This window comes from Dioscorea cayenensis, unplaced genomic scaffold (assembly GCF_009730915.1).
Source record: "Dioscorea cayenensis subsp. rotundata cultivar TDr96_F1 unplaced genomic scaffold, TDr96_F1_v2_PseudoChromosome.rev07_lg8_w22 25.fasta BLBR01001101.1, whole genome shotgun sequence".
Taxonomy (NCBI): domain Eukaryota; kingdom Viridiplantae; phylum Streptophyta; class Magnoliopsida; order Dioscoreales; family Dioscoreaceae; genus Dioscorea; species Dioscorea cayenensis.
The window spans coordinates 727-20,498 of NW_024087492.1; the positions used below are offsets into that span (position 1 = coordinate 727).

At 38.6% G+C, this 19,772-nt stretch overlaps 1 protein-coding gene across 1 annotated transcript; it reads right to left on the reverse strand.

Moving 5' to 3' along the window:
- Positions 1-447: 447 nt before the first annotated feature.
- On the reverse strand, positions 448-7,764 carry LOC120255603 (DEAD-box ATP-dependent RNA helicase 36-like). The gene is made up of 6 exons (XM_039263399.1): positions 7,084-7,764; positions 5,913-6,235; positions 4,894-5,097; positions 4,727-4,808; positions 1,104-1,172; positions 448-537 (listed from the first exon to the last, which is right to left on the reverse strand). Exons 1-6 carry the CDS (start codon positions 7,669-7,671, stop codon positions 448-450), a joined length of 1,356 nt encoding a protein of 451 aa, XP_039119333.1. The 5' UTR covers positions 7,672-7,764.
- Positions 7,765-19,772: the final 12,008 nt, after the last annotated feature.

Sequence of the window (19,772 nt, forward strand, 5' to 3'; positions counted from 1 at the left end):
ACCGCCAAAAGTGGGTTTGGAAAACTGAGTCTCACCATAATTCATTCAATATATGTCAGCAATAATCTTACCAACTTCTCTCATGGTAAGACTTAAATGTTTTGTTAGAAAATAGATGCACGGAAAGAAAGAAAAATAATAATAATAATATTGGTAAGTGACAAGTACGATCATATTGTATCAGTACTACTATATCCGTCTTTCCTCTCATCATTTTCCTCTGCATATCTTCCTCAACCTTTTTCTTAATTGTACAAGCTCATCCATAATACATGCTGCATGTTCTTTGGCACTGGAGTCCAAACTATAAATCAAAAGTGCCAAACTACGGTAACTAGAGACATGCATTATAGTTTCTAATTCATTGACCTCTCAGAGACTAGCCAATGAATATTTTGCACAAACAACTAAAAATAAAGATGATGGAATAAACTATTGTTTGGAAAGCTAGCTATAGGTTCTTTGCTGAAAAAGGAAAGTTGAATTAGGAAGAAGGGCCAAAGAATCTTGAACTTCACTAGTAGCATACACAAAAGCCTGGATGATATCAAGTGGAAACAGTTATTAAGAGTGTACTTTAAGCCCCACAGGAAAACAATGGGAGGCCTCAAAGAGTCACAGAGATTTAGAAAACAAACTGCAGTAAAGAAGTATCTGTGCAAACAAGCGAAGTTGTGCATGAGACAATACAAACTACTACCCATATATAAATTGAGCGCTGCATGGTTTAAAATGGCAAGCTAAAAGTAACATTAGTTTGCAAATCCCAAAAAGTAGGCAAATGGAAAACCTTTAACAGTAAGTTTGTCTGGCTGCACACCGCAAATTTAAAAATGCTACAATCATGCAAGCTTTATTTAACACCAACCTCAAAAATTAAACTTATGCAAGGTATGGTAATTAGGCTTTCAGTAGGTTGATAAAAATCTCATCCACTATACTAGAGGGTATACAACAAATATCTTGCAAGAAAATAAAATCAAGAATGAACAAAACAGCAAGCAGAAAATAAGAAAGCTAAGCTATATTACAAGGAACAGATTCAAATTGCCAGAAGGCCATACCTTAGTTATATTTTCAAGAACCTCATTCCTTCTTTACACCTTTATATGCATCCGAACTTTCCTTTTCCTTATTTCATCCTCTATCACTTTAACAAGGCGCTCGTCATTCTGTAAAAACATATATTATTATATATATATATAAGAAGCTAAATATTGAAATAAAAGAAAAGAAAGATGATGAGATCAACATAACTACACATGTTGAAAAATAAAAATATATGAAACAAAGGATGAATGGCATGAATTTTATCAAAAATCCTTGATTCTTCTAATTTAGCAAGTTGCCACATGAACGTATTCTTTGCAAACTCAGACCTCTCCCTATTAACTCAAAAATTTTAATATATATAATACTAGTTTTTCCCTCAATCTATATGCTAAGTTTTGGCCTTTTAGATCTAGTCCAATCAAAACAGTGTAAAGCTCATAAGCCATCAAAATGGGATACTTATAACAGCATGACCCAAGGAGGTGTTATTTAAGCACTCTAAACACCTACACAGGTGTTAGACATTTACACTAGTGGGTTATTCCTGCCAAGATTTGAAAACGAATCAGCTAGCAGACTACCTTATCAAGAAGTACTGATCCAATAATAGCAGGGTAACGATAATAGCACCTCATGACCTCACTATTTCTCAAATAATTTTAAAAACAATAAACTTGAATTTACCACAATAATCATATTCCAAAGATATCTATTATTATCAATCATATTTGACAAAAATTATTAACCGTCCTCCACAATGATCACTTAACATGAAAACTCGTTATAGATAAATAATCTAAGAGAGTGTTTGGTTGTCAGGAGTGAATTGGGAGAGGAGTGGAATAGGCGTGAGATGAAAGGGAAGTGAAGTAGGAGTGAGAATGAAGAATGTGTTTGGTTGATAAGGATTGGAGAGTATAATTTATTGGGAATGGGAAAAGTAAAGAAAGTAAATATGATAAAATGACACTTATGTCTTTTATGCAAATAAATATTATATAAATTGAAAAAAAATAAATTAATTTTTATAAATAAATATTTAACTTTAATAGCTCACCAAATCTCAAAATTTTTTTAATATCATTAATTAGTAATAAATTAACTAAAATAAATAACTAATTACATGTTTAAAGATATTTTAATTAATTAATTAATTAATGGTATTTTGTTAATATCATTAATTATTAATTAATTAACTATAATAAATAACTAATTAATGAAGAAATATAACTACTTAATTATTACAAATAAATATTTAACTTTAATTATTAGTTATTATTATTTCATTTTAATTATTAAATATTATTAAAATTATCTACTTAATTATTATTATTTAATTAATTATTATTTTTAAAATTATTTATTTATTTATTATTTAAATCAAATTATTATTTTAATTATTAGAAAAAAAAAAAGGGGTAAATTGGTCGTTTCTCCCTAAAGAGTGAGCAATCCTCCCACTCACTCCCCATCTACTCTTCTCTCTCAATTCCACTCATAGTCATCCAAACAAAGGTTTGGATTTACTCCCACTCCCACTCCCACTCTAAACATGTCATCCAAACAACCCCTAAGAAATCAATTACTCTATTGTCCATCAATATTTGGTATCATTATTTTTATTATCCATGTGAACCCATCAAAATAGAAATTCACCTACAAATCATTTTGGTATTAAAATAAATAAATTATGTTTTACGTACCAATTTACTTATTTTGGGGAATAAAATTGAAACTTATTCAATTATCAAAATGTGGGAAAACTAGCTCTATGTGTGCTTGCTCTCAGCTATACAAGTTAATCTGGTTTTCCCTAATATGATAACCAAAGCAAAAACGGGTGTTTTAATGTACTTATAATACCAAAGGATGTCAAAATAGATCAAAGTGCACTTTTGGTCCTACAACTATACCCCCTATACCCAACAAACAACAAAACCTCTCCACTATGTTCACTTGCAGTCAGTCCTACTACTAACACCAGCACTTGTTTCGTTAGTATAATTAAACACTAATGGATGATGTGGATTGAATAACAATAAGGAGGAAGTTGACACAGCGAAGACAAGTCAACACTTGTCATGTCAATTTTTTTCAAAGCATATTTAGATGTGAACCCCAATAAAAATTTTATATTTACACATATAACTATATAAAAATTAATATTTGCATATTTGTATTCTTCAAAGAATAGTTACATATACACAACTATACAAGTTCAAATTCACACATAGGCTAGTACATAAAAGTTCATATTCACAGACAGCTATACCCAATAAAAGTTTGTATTTACATATACACTCTATAAAAACTCAAATTAATTCTTTTCAGAACTTATTTACATATAAGCCCTTCTAGGAATTCATATTTGCATGTAAGTTTATATAAAAGTCTATATTTGCATGCATACTGCTATAAAAGTGCAAATTTTTATAAACACCACTATAAAATGCATATTTTGTATATACTCACAAATCACAATAAATTTACAAATATACCCATAGAAAAAAAAAATGCTGTATGAACACAGTAGAAATCACATATGCATATATGCCTTTATAAAGTCCCTATTTGCTTATATGGCCTTTGCTGTATATAAGCCATGATTTTAATGAAGTACATGCAGAGAATGCACCTATATAAGAAAAAGTGTTCGTTTATAGAGGTGTATGTGTATATATACTTTCGCAAGTGATGTATATGAAAGTATCCACTTTTATAGAAACATCTATGTTTACATCATGTTTTATGGAGCTACATACACAGAATGCACTTTTCTAGAGGCATACAAACATATAAACTTTTATACAATTACACAGGCAAAAATGATTTTTGGTATTTATAGTCAGTATGTTCCTTTAAAGGGTTGTAGATGTGAATATAAACAATAATAGGGTTGCATATGCAAATATGAACACATAGTGGTCCATAGGCACTTGTGAAATTATAAGGTTGTACACATAGATAAGAACTTATAGAGATACATATATGCAAATATGAACTATTTTATGGGTATTTCTATGTAAATACCTGATTAAAAAAACAAACACAAATCTTATAAGATTTATATGAATATATAAATGTTCATACATGTGCAAATTTAAACTTAGAGGGTGGCGCATGTAAATATGCTTTTGAAAAATAAAAAAAAAAAATAATATTTAATTGTACTACTATAATAATTGATAGTGTTAGTCAAAGAGCTAAAAGTGAGCATAGCCAGGTGGTTGTCGGATCAATTTGAAACTAATTTAGGTTCAAGGACCAAATGATTTTTTGTGTATAATTTGGGGACTAAAGTGGAGTTTCACCTCAAAAATACCACATATGTTTCAAAATTATGCCATATTAGCTGAAAAGTATGATAACTTGGTCAATTTTTTTATCAAAATTCTGAAGTGCCTCTGTAGATCTAGCTGGGTTATATATTTAATATAAATATAAATATCAATAACATCCAACGACCCAAAATATGAACTAAGTTGTACTAAGTTTTGCTCAGTTTTCATATGTCCAATAATTACCGCCCAAAGCCCTCAACTGGCCAATGCAAATCCCTATTCATTTACATTACATTACTCATCATGATTATTGACATCAAGTACAAGTATGACTGTCTGAAAGATCTGTGACCTTATCTAAGAAAAAAAAAAACAGGGTTTTAGGAGTAAACCTGAGTAACAAAACTTATGGAAAGTCCACCTCGGCCAGCCCTTGCCGTTCGTCCAACACGGTGAACATAATCACGAGGAAATCTAAAATGTGAAGAAGCAGGTTTTTATTAAGTCATTATATGTAATAATAAAACCCAAAAACAAATTGTTCAAATGTAAATTTAACCTCGGAATGTCATAGTTTATGACAAGATCAACTGTTGGAATATCCAAACCTCTACTGGCTACATCGGTAGCAAGCAAGATAGGAATTTGACCAGATTTAAATCGACTCAATGCAGCAAGCCTTAATGATTGAGATTTATAAGAATGCAGAGCCACTACAGAGAACTCAAGCTCTTCCAATAACAAATTCAAAAGATGGCAACTTCTGCAAGGACATTGGAAGGTATCAATAACATTAGATTGTCAAACTAAACAAGTAAAATTAACTTTAGCTGACTTCATGCACAAAATAATAATAATAATAATAATAATAAATTATTATTATTAAAAAATGATAATACTAATAGTCAATGCAAAGAAGAATAAGAAGAAGAAGGAGAAGACAAAATGTATGATGTTGAAATAAAATGAAAAGACTGTCGTTTCTTTCAAAAAAGGGTGCAGTATAAAGAGATTTAAGAGGTTATATTTAACCTCATACTCCTAAAAAAGTTCTACAAGTCTCGGCAAGAAGAACATAGCAAAGAAAGGTGCTTCAAGATAACTTGGCATTATTATGCGCCCACCTTATACGTGATTGATACTAACTTGCTCAATAGTGTATGCACCAATGTAGTAAAGTGGATCAGCCTGAGAAATAATAAGGTGCCTTCTCATGGTTAAAGATCTTAGAGATCTGACAGCTTAAAAGCCTCCTTTTTACTCCCCATAAGCCTTGTGCACTTTTATCACAATATATCTCAAGCACAAACAATGATGATAAGAAAATGAGTCCTAAATAAAAAAAATCATTTCCTTTTAAATTTAAAAGCTTTGTGGCTCTAAAACCTTCTTTTTTTTTCTTCAAAGCAGAACTTAAAAGTCTTTCCCAATTCCTCTTGTTGTATACAATATCAACACATGACAAGTGATATGAGTAAAAATACTCAGTGATAATGCCCATAGTTGTGCATTCAATAAGATTAGTAAATAAAGCACAATTCATTATGGCATATTTATTCATAAAAATTGTCAGCATACCTGCATGTAGATACAAATATAATTGATGAGCGGATGCTCTTCTCCTTCATTTTTGACAAAAGGTATGCAAGATAAACCTCCTTCACATTTTTAGGTGTCACTATGTAATGCTGGTTTAGGGAATCAACCGTATTAAATCCCTTGTATCCACGATAGAAGTAAGATCTATCTCCAGAAATCTCATTAAGAGCTTCCATGTCATCTGTCAGAGTCGCAGAAAATAGAAGAGTTTGTCTATCTCGAGGTAAACATCGATAAATAACTTTGAGTTCCTCTGCGAAACCAACATCTAAAACCCTATCCGCTTCATCCAAAACTAAAAACTTCAAGGAGGAAAACAACTAATAGTTACAATACTGAATCAACAATAATAAAGTCTGCATACAACATCAACGAGAACATAAACCATCTATAAGAAAATTGATGTAATAAACTAAAACCGAAATATAGTCATATCCAGAAAATTGCAGTTTTGAATCAAACTAAAATTCTATAACAAATGGCAAATTACATAAATTACAAGCCCACAGGATACACTACCAAAGAGGTTGTTTAGGGCGAACTCAGAACTTAATAGTTGAGCAAGAAATCTCACTCGAGCAATGGAAAAATAGCCATATTTGTATAAAATGGAAAACAGAAGACAGATAGATATATATAAATGAAATGCAAAACAGAGTACCAATATTTATATATATATATATATATATATATATATATATATCTAAAAGGAAAAACACTGATTGAACAACCAACCTTTGATATAGTAATTCTACCATAATTAGTACAATCAGTATAAAAATTAGGTTTGGGAATGCAATGAGATTAAAAAATTCGCATGACCACAAGTGCAAACAATCAGATGCATGTCATTAAAAACTAACTAAATTATCTTTCACCAAAAAAAGCAATGGCCCCAAAGCAAAGTTGAGAAGAAAGGATTTTTCAAATTCCTGATCACAAATTTAGAGGCATTGGATCAAAAAGTTTCAATGAATAAAAAGGTCTCACTTGACCAACAACAATTTCTCACCCTCGAATCGAAAAACCTCTACTATCAATTCAAAGCACAATGATCTTACCACACACTGGTTGCTCAAGATATGAAACAAAGAAAAAGCAATAACAACAACAACAGGAACATAGAAAAGACCCTATTTGAAAAACTGACCTTGACTTTGGAGAACACAGCAGGCAAATCAGGGTCATTTTCAAGAAGAACATTGATCCTCCCAGGAGTAGCAACTACAATATGCGGCCGCTGCGCTAGAGCCCGGGCCTGGCCAGTCATGTCCATGCCCCCCACAACAACAGTGCATCGCACATTGAGAGAAGAGCCAAGCGCGCGGAACTGCTCCGCGAGCTGAAAGGCGAGCTCACGGGTCGGGGTGAGTACAAGGGCATATACACCAAAAGGATCCTCCGCGAGGCGGTGGAGAATAGGGAGGGCGAAGGCTGCTGTCTTGCCGCTGCCGGTAAGGGCAACGGCAGTGACATTGGAGCCGGAGAGAATCCTGGGGATGCAGCAGCGCTGGACATCGGTGGGGCAACGCATGCCGAGCTCGCGGCATGTTGAGGTGGCCCACTGGGAAAGACCAAGGTCGGAGAAGGCGATGGTGGCCGTCCCTCCGGCATGGTCAGAGATGGAAGTTGGGTTGGAGAGAGGGGAGCGGCGGGAAGAGGATTGGGGAGGAGGTCTAGATTTGGAGGAGAAAAGGCGGAAGGGTCTCTCGTCGGAGTTTTGCGGATCAGCCTCCATTGATGGATGCTCGGAGACTTTTGGTTAGGGTTAGGGTTAGGGTTAGGGTTAGGGTTTGTGAGATTTTGAAGGTGGAACCGTGGAAGACAAAGAGCCTTTGGAAGTAAGCGCCAAAAAAGGTAATAAATATCAATATTTATATTTACCCCCTTATAAACTCTGGAAATTGTAAATTTCTCATTTAAGCTGAAGAGTTTTGCACAAACACCCTTAAATAATGTCAAATTATTGGTTACGTTAAAGGATGTAATAAAAACGTGATTATTTTTTGGGAAAATTACTGTTCACCCCTCGTAATTTTAAAAACTTCCCAAAAACCCCCTCCTACTTTTGCACACCCCGGACAGACTCCCTTCCATAGTGCTTTAACTTCCCCTTTACCCCTCACCGCTCACTTCAAACGGCCCATGTCACGAAATCCCATTTTTACTCGAAAATCGTGAAAAGCGAAAAGTCACTAAATCACATCACTGCTCAACCTCAGGGCTGCTCGCTGGTTTAACGCTTAAATATTTTTTACTAATACGTTTAATAATTATCATATCCGGTAATACTTCCCATCTCCGCTTAACGTTATCTTTACACGTATAACTATTCATATTAACGCAGAAATTCTCAAAAGCTCTCGCAGAAAACGCGATCTTTTTCGCTTGATCCGAATTGCCGGCAGTGGCACGCAGGTGGCAAGGTTATGGTATCCCGTGCATAAGAATTAATGACGGCATTAAAATTTATGCATGGTAACATAATTTTACCAACACCCGTTCGTTCTCATCATGTAATACCCTGAACCTGTGATTAACTGTTGGAAAAATATATTCGTAGTATACTATAGTCAGTAGAAGATTTTTTTCTACGTAGTAATATTGTCGAGTAAACCCCAAGTGACTGTAATGCTGACTTTAAGTGTAAAAAGTTTTATAAAAAGATTTTGGGTTAAAGAGTAATAGAAAAAGGATTGATATAAAATATTTATGGAAACCAAGGACCGAAAGGTAAGTTGAAGGGATCATATGGAAATATTGTGTTATACTTCAAGGACCATTGGATAATTTGAAAGGATCTTTTGAGAATACTATTTTTATAATTCAGGGACCATTTGTGAGTTTTTTTCAGAGACTGTTTTGTAAGGAATTATGTTTTGAGGGACTAAATGTAAATTTCGGCTGAAAGTTAAATTTGGAGAAAAAAATCTGAGCTTGAGTGTTGCTTCATCTTCTTTCTCCACCATTTTGCTACAAGAACCTTGAGGGTTAAAAACAGAAGAAAATGGGAAGAAATTTGAGGTTTTTAGGAGAGGACTCTGAGATCGTCTTGAGCTGAAATTTCACGGGAGGGACGACTCTACTTGTAAAGGTTCTCCTCAGATTGCTTTTTAGCACGTGTATGTATGCACGTATATATATGTATTTATGATTGGATTTGACTGAAAACGTCGATGAATTCTGAAGAAATATTAACGAGAACGATGGTGCTGTTGTTTTGGTACTTTAAATTTCAGGTCGAAAAACCTCAGATTGGTGACTGAAATCGCTTTGATCGATGGGAGTTGTCATCGGATTTATCAGTAGCATGCATCAGAGCACCGAGATTAAAAATTTGGCTAGCTTAATTAAATCGATGATTATGACGATCAGCTGTTAAATGATGATTGTCTGGATTGAAACGCAGCTGAAGTTAATCCCAATCGATTTGATTAGATTAAACCAAGCTGAATCGATTTCTGTTGAGTTGGGCTCGATCAAACTCAAGTCGAGATGGACTCGTATCGAAATCGAGAATCGTGATGGCTGGCTTTAATCGAATTAATTTGTCCTAGGCTTTGATCAAATCAAATTGAGTGTGGTTGGAATTGAATTGTTTGGTTAATTTGAGTTGGTTGAGATTGATTTGGGCTTGGTTTGGATGTTGGGCTAAGGATTTTGGCTGAACCAATTCAAGAAAATTTGGGTTCGGTTGAACCAAGTTGGTCCAGGAAATTTTGTATAAGAATTGGGTTGGTTCAATCTGGTTCAGTGAAATTGAGTTTGGTTCAGTGCAATTAAACTTGGTTCAGTGGAATTGATCTTGGTTCAAATTGGTTCAGCAGTGTTTAGCCTAAATTAAGTTAATTTAAGTGCAATTGAGACCGATTTAACTATTCAAGGCCGAGTTTTTAACCGATTGGAATAAGTGGGCCCAATTGAGAGTCAATTATCGGTTTTTTTGTATTTTCTTTTGGCTTTCAAATGCGATATTTATTTTTTTATTATATTATTCCTCAGTAGGTCTGTTCGCGCTAGGAGGGAGTTCCGTGTCCCGGGAATTAACCCAAGGACACCTGTGAGTTGGTAGTGGCTATTATTTTTAAATAATTGATTAATTATTATTATTTTTGAAATAACTCGCTTAATGGCTAGTATTTTGGAAATAATTATTTAAGTATTTCATTTTATCATGTTTAATTTATGTGATAAGGTTAAAAATATACGATATTTACTTGCCGCTGATGTTCCCCGACAATCGTATTGATACATCGCTTTGGTATAATTATACGTGATTTAGAATAGTGAAAATACATGTATATGTGATTTAATTATTCAATTCATGTATTTATTTTTGATGGTTATATATGCTTTTGATTTGGAAATGATTTGTGAAATCATGTGAGCATTTTTAAAAATGTTTTACCAACAATATTTGTGGAATTGGTTTTTCATTCCCTCGCATAGGAATGGTATTTTAGTATTTGGATTTTTACCGACATTATGCATGTATCGCATCGCGAACGTCCCCGGATAAGCGACCATGGATATGATTTATACAGCTTTAGTATTGCTGCCGTGATCTACACGTCTGGTTTGATGGCGACGGCGGCTGGGCGTCCCGACCATCGCAGAGTGGGTTCCCACCCGCCGCCTTTAGAGGTGGCGCGCGGACCCGATTGCTGATTGTCCGCATCAGGGAGCGTAGAGCCCCTCGATCGGGATGATACATCGGATCCCGGTCACCACACGGGACCGATGGGCCAACGCCAAGGGTACGAAGACTCTGACGGCCCCAACCCTAGTCGCGACGCGGCTAAGTCGGGAGAGTTTTCAGTGCTATGGATTTGAGAATGGTTTTTATATTATCAGCTATTTTCGACATCGATTTATGATGAATTTATGTTTCAAAAAGTTCTTTAAAAATGTATTTTTGCTAGAATTCTAGTATTTTGAAAAAGTTGGAAAAATTATTTAAGCAGCTTGGTATTTATATACTTTATATACTAATCGTATTTTTAGTATTTGAAATTATTAAGCCACTACCGACCAACCGAACGTGTCAGAAATCGCAGGAGCACGACCCTAGATCGCTCGACGAGTATGTAGCTAGTCGTAGTCGAGTCCAGACCGCAGTGGGTCCCTCATTTCTTTTCTTTTCTTCTTATTAGTGTCATGATCTCTAGCAGTCAGACTCCGCAAAATTAGAGTAATTATATTTATCAGTATTTATGTATTTCGAACCCCGCACTTTTGGTGAAAAATTGTAAATCGGGATTCAGTAGGTCCGCTTTTGTTTAAAATGGGTGTCGGGCTTCAACAGGGAATTTTAACCGATGGGTGCCACATTTACCCCCGGAGAAGGGGTGGTGCGACACATCACCAACGCCGCCAATCGGCATTTAACTTTTTTTCTGGATACGAAGAGTCACCGCTTAGGAATTCACACCATAAATAACCGTAAAGAACCCTCCCCACGGACAACCACTCGCCGTCCCCTCATCATCCTCCTCCTCCTCCTCCTCGCCCTCCTCTTCCCACGGACAACCACTTATCTCGAAAGGATGTTTCGTGAACCTTCTTCCTTATCTTGAGAATGCTTAGCCGCAATCACGCAATCAGTTAAACTATCTTTTTCGCTTGTCGAAAATGCTCTCATAATCGCTCGAATCGCAGGGATTCTTCAGCCCGTGGACGACGGGCAAGCAATTGCTTTGAGCATTTCGACTTGGGTAAGAAAAAGAAATTTTTTTCACGATTTCGCGATCATGGAGGATTCTCTAGAGGAGGGAGATCGTGAAACATCCTTTAAGACGGGTTGATATTTATCACTTGAGACTTTCGCTACCATTTAAGAACATTACGCCAGCAGTACAACTATTACGCTCGTGTTTAACTATCGTGATCTTCGCTAAGTCCCTACCACGACACATTGATTAATAGTCGCTTTTCATGAATGTGTGTTGTTTAACCTTTTTAATGTCAGTACGCAGCAGTGTTCAAGTCGATGCGCATGTTATGCAAACCGCGTGAGCATTCGAATGCATGCATCACTCTGTTTCGCTATACGAGGGTCAAGTCGTGAGTGTCCAAAGTCCGAGCTGACGCTGTAAATGTTGTAAATGTTGTAAATCTTTTATAAATAAAATGAAACAAGCTTTATTTGACTGCGAACTTCGAAATTTAAACATAGACCTAGTAAAAACAAACAATGTGGGAAACAAAAAGAACGCCATCAGTAAAACAATAGAAAATACGTAAATATGTTTAAACAAATGACAACGGTGTTTAAGAAAAAGTTACTCTTTAAACAATGACAACGTGTAAACAATAGAAAAAGTTAAACACTACTCAAGTTACTCTTTAAACAATGACAACGGTAGTTTAAGAAAAATACGTAAAGATGTTTAAACAAAATGACTCCGTGAGGTACCCATCTTCAACGCGATGTCACTGAAAAAGCATTCAATTTAAAACAATAACATATTATTTAAATGATATAGACTTTTAGTTAAACAATTAACTGCTTTTTTAAACACTATATGTATCTGCTTAAACATAAAAAAAGCTTGACGCTTACACGTAGACTCATGTTGAGTCGAGAACTTTCATTCGAACGATGACAATATGCCTTCCTCGCGACATGTGACATATATTTCCTTTTGCCCTTGGGACGGAGGGAAAAATACCGCCCAATCACATCACGCCTAGTCTAACCTCTATGCATACAACCTGCACTTTTTTTGTTTCGCCTTTTCTCGACCGCTGCTTTGTTCTTTACATCTTCTACTTCTTCTTCTTCGCCTTCTTTTGTTCTTCATTTAATTTGGTTTCAGTACGATTTGGTTTTTCGAATCGATATATTATAGAGAGTTTTTTGTGGTATTGCTAGATTCAACCGGGAGGGAAGAGTGCTAATGTTCACGGCTCGCACTTTTGGGAGTTGGTGTTAGCCGAGATACGTGAGCTGACTGGGGTCTCAAGTTTCTCTCGTCGTGGTTAAGTTCATCACACCGTATGGATATAAAAACGGTTTCGCCCAATCGAAAAAAACGATGTCGACTTCCAACTGGATGTGTCACGTCCCATTCCATCTTCAAATGTGTCAGAAGTCGATCTTGTCGTCGAGACGTAAAATGTGCCATTGCCGAATCCTAACGAAAAACGAGGTTTACTCGTCAGAAGTTCCTTTTTCTTTTAATTATTCCAGCTTGTCTCGGGGTCATTATTGTTTAAATATGTCCGCTCACCCGGGTTAACATATTATACTAGTCCTTTACGTTATTAGTTAATTGCTTAAGTATTTAATTTAACGCTTAACTATTGTCATTATCGCTAAACATTATACCTCCGCTTAACATATTGATCTTTTCATTCGACCGAAGTGTCAGCGTGAATTCGATTCTCGCGAGTGCTCCCATTCATCCCCATGGGCGACTCCCCGGGCGTGGGATGTCTTCCTTCCTCGCCGATCATTCAAGCGTTGTCGCTGGATATTGACAACGCTTTGACTGTGTCGAACATTTCGTGGATGTACTTTCAAATCATGCAATCAAAAAGGAATTTTGACTTCAAATTCATAAAGAACAAAAACATCGCGATCGGGAATGCGCCGATGGTCGTCGCTGCCTTCACGCATCAAAAGAGTATAACAAAAAAATACTTTCGTAATCAAGACAATCAACCCGTCACACACTTCAGGGTGGTGGCATAGGTTCAAGGCCACATCCGAAAAGCGCCCAAAAATGGGTTAGCGCACGAGTGATTCGTAAGCTCAAGGACCGCCCCTCGTACAAGGCCATCGACATTCGAAGGACATGTTGCAGGGAACATGGTGTCCACATACCATACAAGCAGTGCTTGGTGGGAAAAAGAGCATGCCCGGGTGGTCCTCGACGCAGCTGACATCTCCAGCCTATGACCGCTTGCTTTGGTATGTGGATAAGGTGGTCGAGACAACCCTGCAGCTAGGCGATCGCGGGAGAGAGACGGTGATCGCTTTTAAACGCGCATTCTTTTCTTTCAACAGGTATGCGGGATTCAAGAGGGCTTGCAGTGCCGTCATGCTTTCTCGATGGTACCCACCTCCTTGGAAAAATATCGGGTACACCACTCGCGCCACAGGAAAGATGGTAACAATGGTTTTTTTCCACGCCGCCTTCGGTATAGTCGACAACGAGACCGATGCCAATTGGACTTGGTTCATATCTAAGTTAGGCAATGCCTTATACGAGGGTGGAGATTATCATGAGATAATTACCTTCGTGTCGGACAGTCCAAGGGCCTTGTGAGCGCAATTGCGAGAGTCTTCCCTTCTTCGCCACATGCGCATCGCCTTCGACATTTGGAGGCCAATTTTATGAAAAGCCAATGCCGACTTGGGAAGGCATCGAGGGAGGAGTGCCGGTCTATATGCTTCCGCATTGCGCGGCATCCACGGCTAAAGATTTCGATGATACCGTGAATGAATCGCAGCCATATCACCCAAGCTCATCAATCGGGTTGATTAATAAATCGGATATGGCACATTGGTCGAATTATCTGCTCGGAGGTGATCGCTGGGTGAGATGTATTCGAACGTCGCTGAGTCGCTCAATGCTTGATCAAGGAAGCTCGCCATTTACCGCTGACGTAAAAATGGTCGACTCCATAAGGTCTCGCGAATGTTGGTTTACACTTAACATTTAGTATTACCCTTTAAACATTCTCAATCTTTTGTTTAATTACACTTGTCTCGACTTTTTAAATATTAATCATTTCGCTTTAAATAATTACAATAATGTTTAAACATGTCGACGTAATTATTTAACCATCACCGCCTTTTGTTTAACCTTATTTGCCGTGTTCAAGTTGATGCGCATGTTATGTAACCCGCGTGAGCAAGCGACCAAATGGGAGAGCTACTTACGCCCGACATACATTCGGGTTAGAGATCATTGTCTGAGGACAAACCGAAATCTTCGTGGTTGGTCGTCATGTCGATGATCACTACGGGCGATCGACCAACGCAAAGAATCTCCGCGGATCTCGCCATCGTAACTTGTTCATGTCGGCGGTGGCAAGTTTATGGTATCCCTCGCAAAACATGCTTGCAAAGCAATAATGCGCATGCACACCAACGACATCGATTTATTAGCGGGTACTTCACCGCCGACAATTACAAACCGGGCGCATAAGGAAGCTATATTCCCCATACCCGACGACTGACAGCCTTCGGGACGGAAATCGTGAGCTTCGCTTATGCATCACCGCGGATTAGAAGGCACCGGGCGGCCTAGACGAAAAGAGGATCGAGTCGCAAGCGCTTGATGTCCGCGAGTTACATTGCAGCCACCGCCAAGGATCCGTCACAATCGACTGATCTTGCAATGAAACTGTCGCCGACTAGGCATTGTTAATAAACCGACGATGACAGGGAAACATTGTGTATTGATGGGAACCTTTCCACATTTAAACTCTTACTCTTTACAACGAATTGAATGTATTTACACAGAGACATTGTTATTTTAAACGGATACAGTGTAATTTGAAATATTTCAACTGATGTTTAAACAATGAGTGCATTTATTTAAACAGAGACAGTGTTATTTTAAACGGGTACACTGTATTTTGAAATATTTAAAACTGATGTTTAAACGATATATAGTATATTTAAACAATGAAAGTGAAATGTACACAATTACAACGTAAATTAAACAATGAAATAAAACCGAATGGAATTTAACCCGCTTTTACAATTCAAAAACAAACAAAAATTTACATTAAGATATACAAGTCATGTTCTTCGAACACGAAAACAATGAATTGAATTTGTCCAGATTTACATTTGAAAACAAAATCGACAAATGACATACGAGACATGTTATTCAAAAACAAAAATTTAACCCGCCATGACGTACCCCCTTTGTCATCGGACGCCGACCGCCTCCCTCCTTAAGTATGCGGGTAACATACCGTAATCCGAGGTAAGGAACGCCCCGTCTGCAGTAGCCGTAACTTCTCACCCCACAAGAATTGCTCGATAAACCGCATGACGACGACGGCGCAATCGACGCTTCCTTGTTTTTGGCGCGGGTTTCGTGTCGCGCACGAGCGGGTACTTTTGTTGCCGCCGACTCGCTTAACTCCATATCGACACAAAGGTCGAATAGATTCCTACTGCCGAGATATGCAAGTCGAGATTAGAATACCGATTTAAATACCAAAACTGATATTAATCTGACATAATTAAAGAACTTACCATGTCCAACGCTGTCCCTTATCGCACTCTGATACGAAGAATAACGCCTCGTATTCTTGTTTATCATCGTCCGTGACTGACGACATGGAAGTGGCCATTCATGATTATCGGGAGGACGACAATTTGAACTTCATGCAGTCATGCGACAAAGATCCCCGATCATAGCCATAATTGTGTCATGTGCGCCGTCCCCGCTTTGACATAAACAACAGCAAGCGGTCTCGGTGATGGAGGCGCCTCTTGTAAGGATATGGCTCTTCGCTCACCGACTTTTTGTATGATGCATACGAAAAGCGCCCATCACATCATCAGCTGACCATCTCCTTCCCCTCAAGCAGCAGTATAACTGTCACAGGTGAGGTCGACAAATGGCTATTCTTCCACACGACAATGCTCGAGGTTAAACGATAATGTATATAATAAGACCATATCAGTAAATATTTAAATGATATTATCAATTGTTACATGATATTATATATAATTAAACGATAAGTAGAAAACTTAAATGATAACATAAAAGGTATTAAACACTATTAGGAAATAGTTAAACACTATAAGAAACCCTTTAAACAATAACATAAAAACGTTACACTTACCCGTCCCATAGAGCAGCTGAGGAAGATCCTCATCAACTCCCTCGCCAGATTTGTTAAGACGACTCGTGCCAACCCATTTCTTCTTCTTCGAATAAAAGCTTTCCCGAGCCGTCTCGTCCAATTTTCTGATTGGCCTTGATCATCTCTCTCGCTGTTCTGGCTCGGGTCTTCATCAAGATCTTCCTTCGATGCGGGACGATGGCGACAAAGATCAACCGCAGACACATCCTTACATGGTTGTTCTTGTTGTGGGATTGTGTCCGGCTTTGGTCAGCGGGTATCGTCGGCCACGGCCACGGCCACCGCAACGGATTCGACGATCTTCTCAACCGTGGCCATGACAACAAAGATCATTGGGAGACACACCCTTAACTTGTTCTTGATCTTCGTGGATTGTGTCCATCTTTGATGCCGCATCTCGGCACTGGCTCCACCGGTCGACGATTTCATCGAGAAGAGAGTCAACGACCTTCTCAACCGCAGCAACGGCCACATCATCTACGATGTCCCTCCACCGCCATGTCCATGTCATCAACGGCGATGCACTCAAGAATAAACGATCACCACCGATGGTGTTGCTATTGTTTCATCGTCACCGGCCGTGGAGACAGAGGCAGATTGTTCTCCTCTTTTTCGCAAGTCTCTTCGAATGTGGCCGCTTTGAAACGACCTTCCCGATGATGTCGTCGCCGCCAAATTCGACGCCTCGCTCGTCCCCGGTGCTCAGTTCTTTTCGAGGGATGGCGCAAACTGGCCATGAACGCCCTTCCAGCTGCCCACACGAGCGACAAGCCGAGGAAACTCGGTCATCAATATCCGCACGCTCGCATAAGAGTTGCGGTGACATCTTCGCCCAATGTCACCGGTGGGCCGCCACGGCCGGAGGGGCTGCCATGGTCGGGGACCCTGCCGCTGTCGGGTAGGGGGGTTGCTGCACCGCCGGGTAGGGGAGGGCTTCTCCGGCCGAGGAATGCGTGCGCGTGGTGGGGTCGGAAGTAGGAGAACGGCGCCCGACAAGCACGATAGAGGTCGCCCTCTCATCCTCGCCTTCGAGCAAGTGGTTCCCGGAGCAATGGCATCCATCCGCCGGTCTGGCCCCAACAAATATTTCTTTCTTCAAAGATTCGCCGAACCAACTCAGAAACTAACATATGTAAACCAAACAATTTCAAATGAGATCATTCATTTTAAACTATAAAAAAACTATATTTAAACAGAGTGTTTATATATTTAAACGTTATAGAATATAATTAAACGGAGAACAAAAATATTTAAACCGGTATGAATAATAGTTAAACCAGTAAATACTAAAGTTAAACGCTAAATAAAAATGTTTAAACATTAAAGACTTATGTTAAACATCTGTCCATGATTTATTACCTCTTTTCCATCGAGCGACGACAAGCTCGCTTTCACCGCCGCTCGCTTCCCGTAAGTACTTTCACCGTAGCACAAAGATCCTTGGGATCTTGCCGAAACGGACTTTCTTCCCCTGCTCCGGCCACCATAAAACCGCACGCTAAAGGCGACCGAGCAACCCTTAATGTACCCCTCGTGGTTGGTCTTCTTCCCGCAGCATCTATCTTGCACTCGGGCGGCCGCCATGGAATATCCTCCATAAGCCACTTGTGCGCCGCTCGCGCCCTACGCCAGATCGCCCCATGGGCCGGTAGATCATCGACGTAATCAACGATCCAGCTCGAACCGAGCATGATGTATTTGGGAAGAGGATCGTCCCCATGAGGTACACCATCGAGTTTGACAAAATTATCTTCTTCTCCCCTCCGTCGAACAAGTTGCACCGTAGTGCTCTCGATGGAGTCTCGCTGTCTCTCGTAGGTCTTTCGATAGATACCGCCCTTCGAACGCGACCGGGTTTTCTTCTTCCGAAGACCACTCGCCGCCATCGCAACGCAGTACCAAGAACGAGGGCCACATCTTGAGGTCTCGAAACTCAAAGCAGCTTTTCCCCGATCCTCGAATTTATCGTGCGACCATCGCATCTTTGCAAAAAGAGAATCAAGAAGGGCCCTCTCTTGGTATATGGCTTCCACTCAAATAACGCCGCAAACGGTGTCCTTCGAATAATCTCCCGCTGTCGAGGGGTCATGTTAACTTTCAATTCAAACTAAGGTCTCCACAACCGTGTCAAATAGCAACGCCCATTAACTAGGTCGACCGCCATAATCACAAGCCTCGCGATAATAACAACACATTCAACATGCAGATTGACAAAAAGTTTAAGCTGAAATATAAGGTTTTTAAACCGTAGAACTCTCGCTTATTAAACAGAGATATAAAATGTTAAACAGAGACCCATTTTGTTAAACGTAGACGAGAATACTTAAACGTAGACAACAAATGTTAAACCCAGTAACATCTCATTTCTTAAACGTCAACCCTCATTTGTAAAATCGCAAACCATATCAAACGAAACGGAAATGTACATTATAAATATTACACAAATCATAACAATCGAAAAACTATTTCGATAGTGTATACATACTGAAAAATGCAAAAACAAAACAAAACCCTAGCCGAGAAATCTCCCTCGCAGACTAACAAAAACCCCACCTAGAAATCCCCTCGCAGACTTCAATATCTTCCAACAAAAACAGAGCACAAAACAAAACCGAAAAATCTTTCTTTGTAATGTAACAGCTTAACATAAAACCATACTCAATACCTTAGATTGCAATCGATGAAATGCCAACTAGTCGCTGGGGACTTCTCCTTCGAGATACCGTGGAAAGGGAAAAGTCGATGAAATGCCAATTACAGAGGCTTCACGCGAGAGACAACTTCGGAGACAGCTTTCGAAATGGAAAAGTCAAGACGTGAGTTGAGAAAAAGCAATTAAACGGCTCCAATAAATTGCTCTCTGGGTTACCCCTACGGAAAACCGCCCACTTCCTCTCAAATCGCCGAGATGGTCGCAGCCCACGACTCCCCCATGCAAGGGCATTTTCGTCCCAAAAAAATTTGAAACTCACTCCGCTCACATCCGCTACAGTGGTTTGG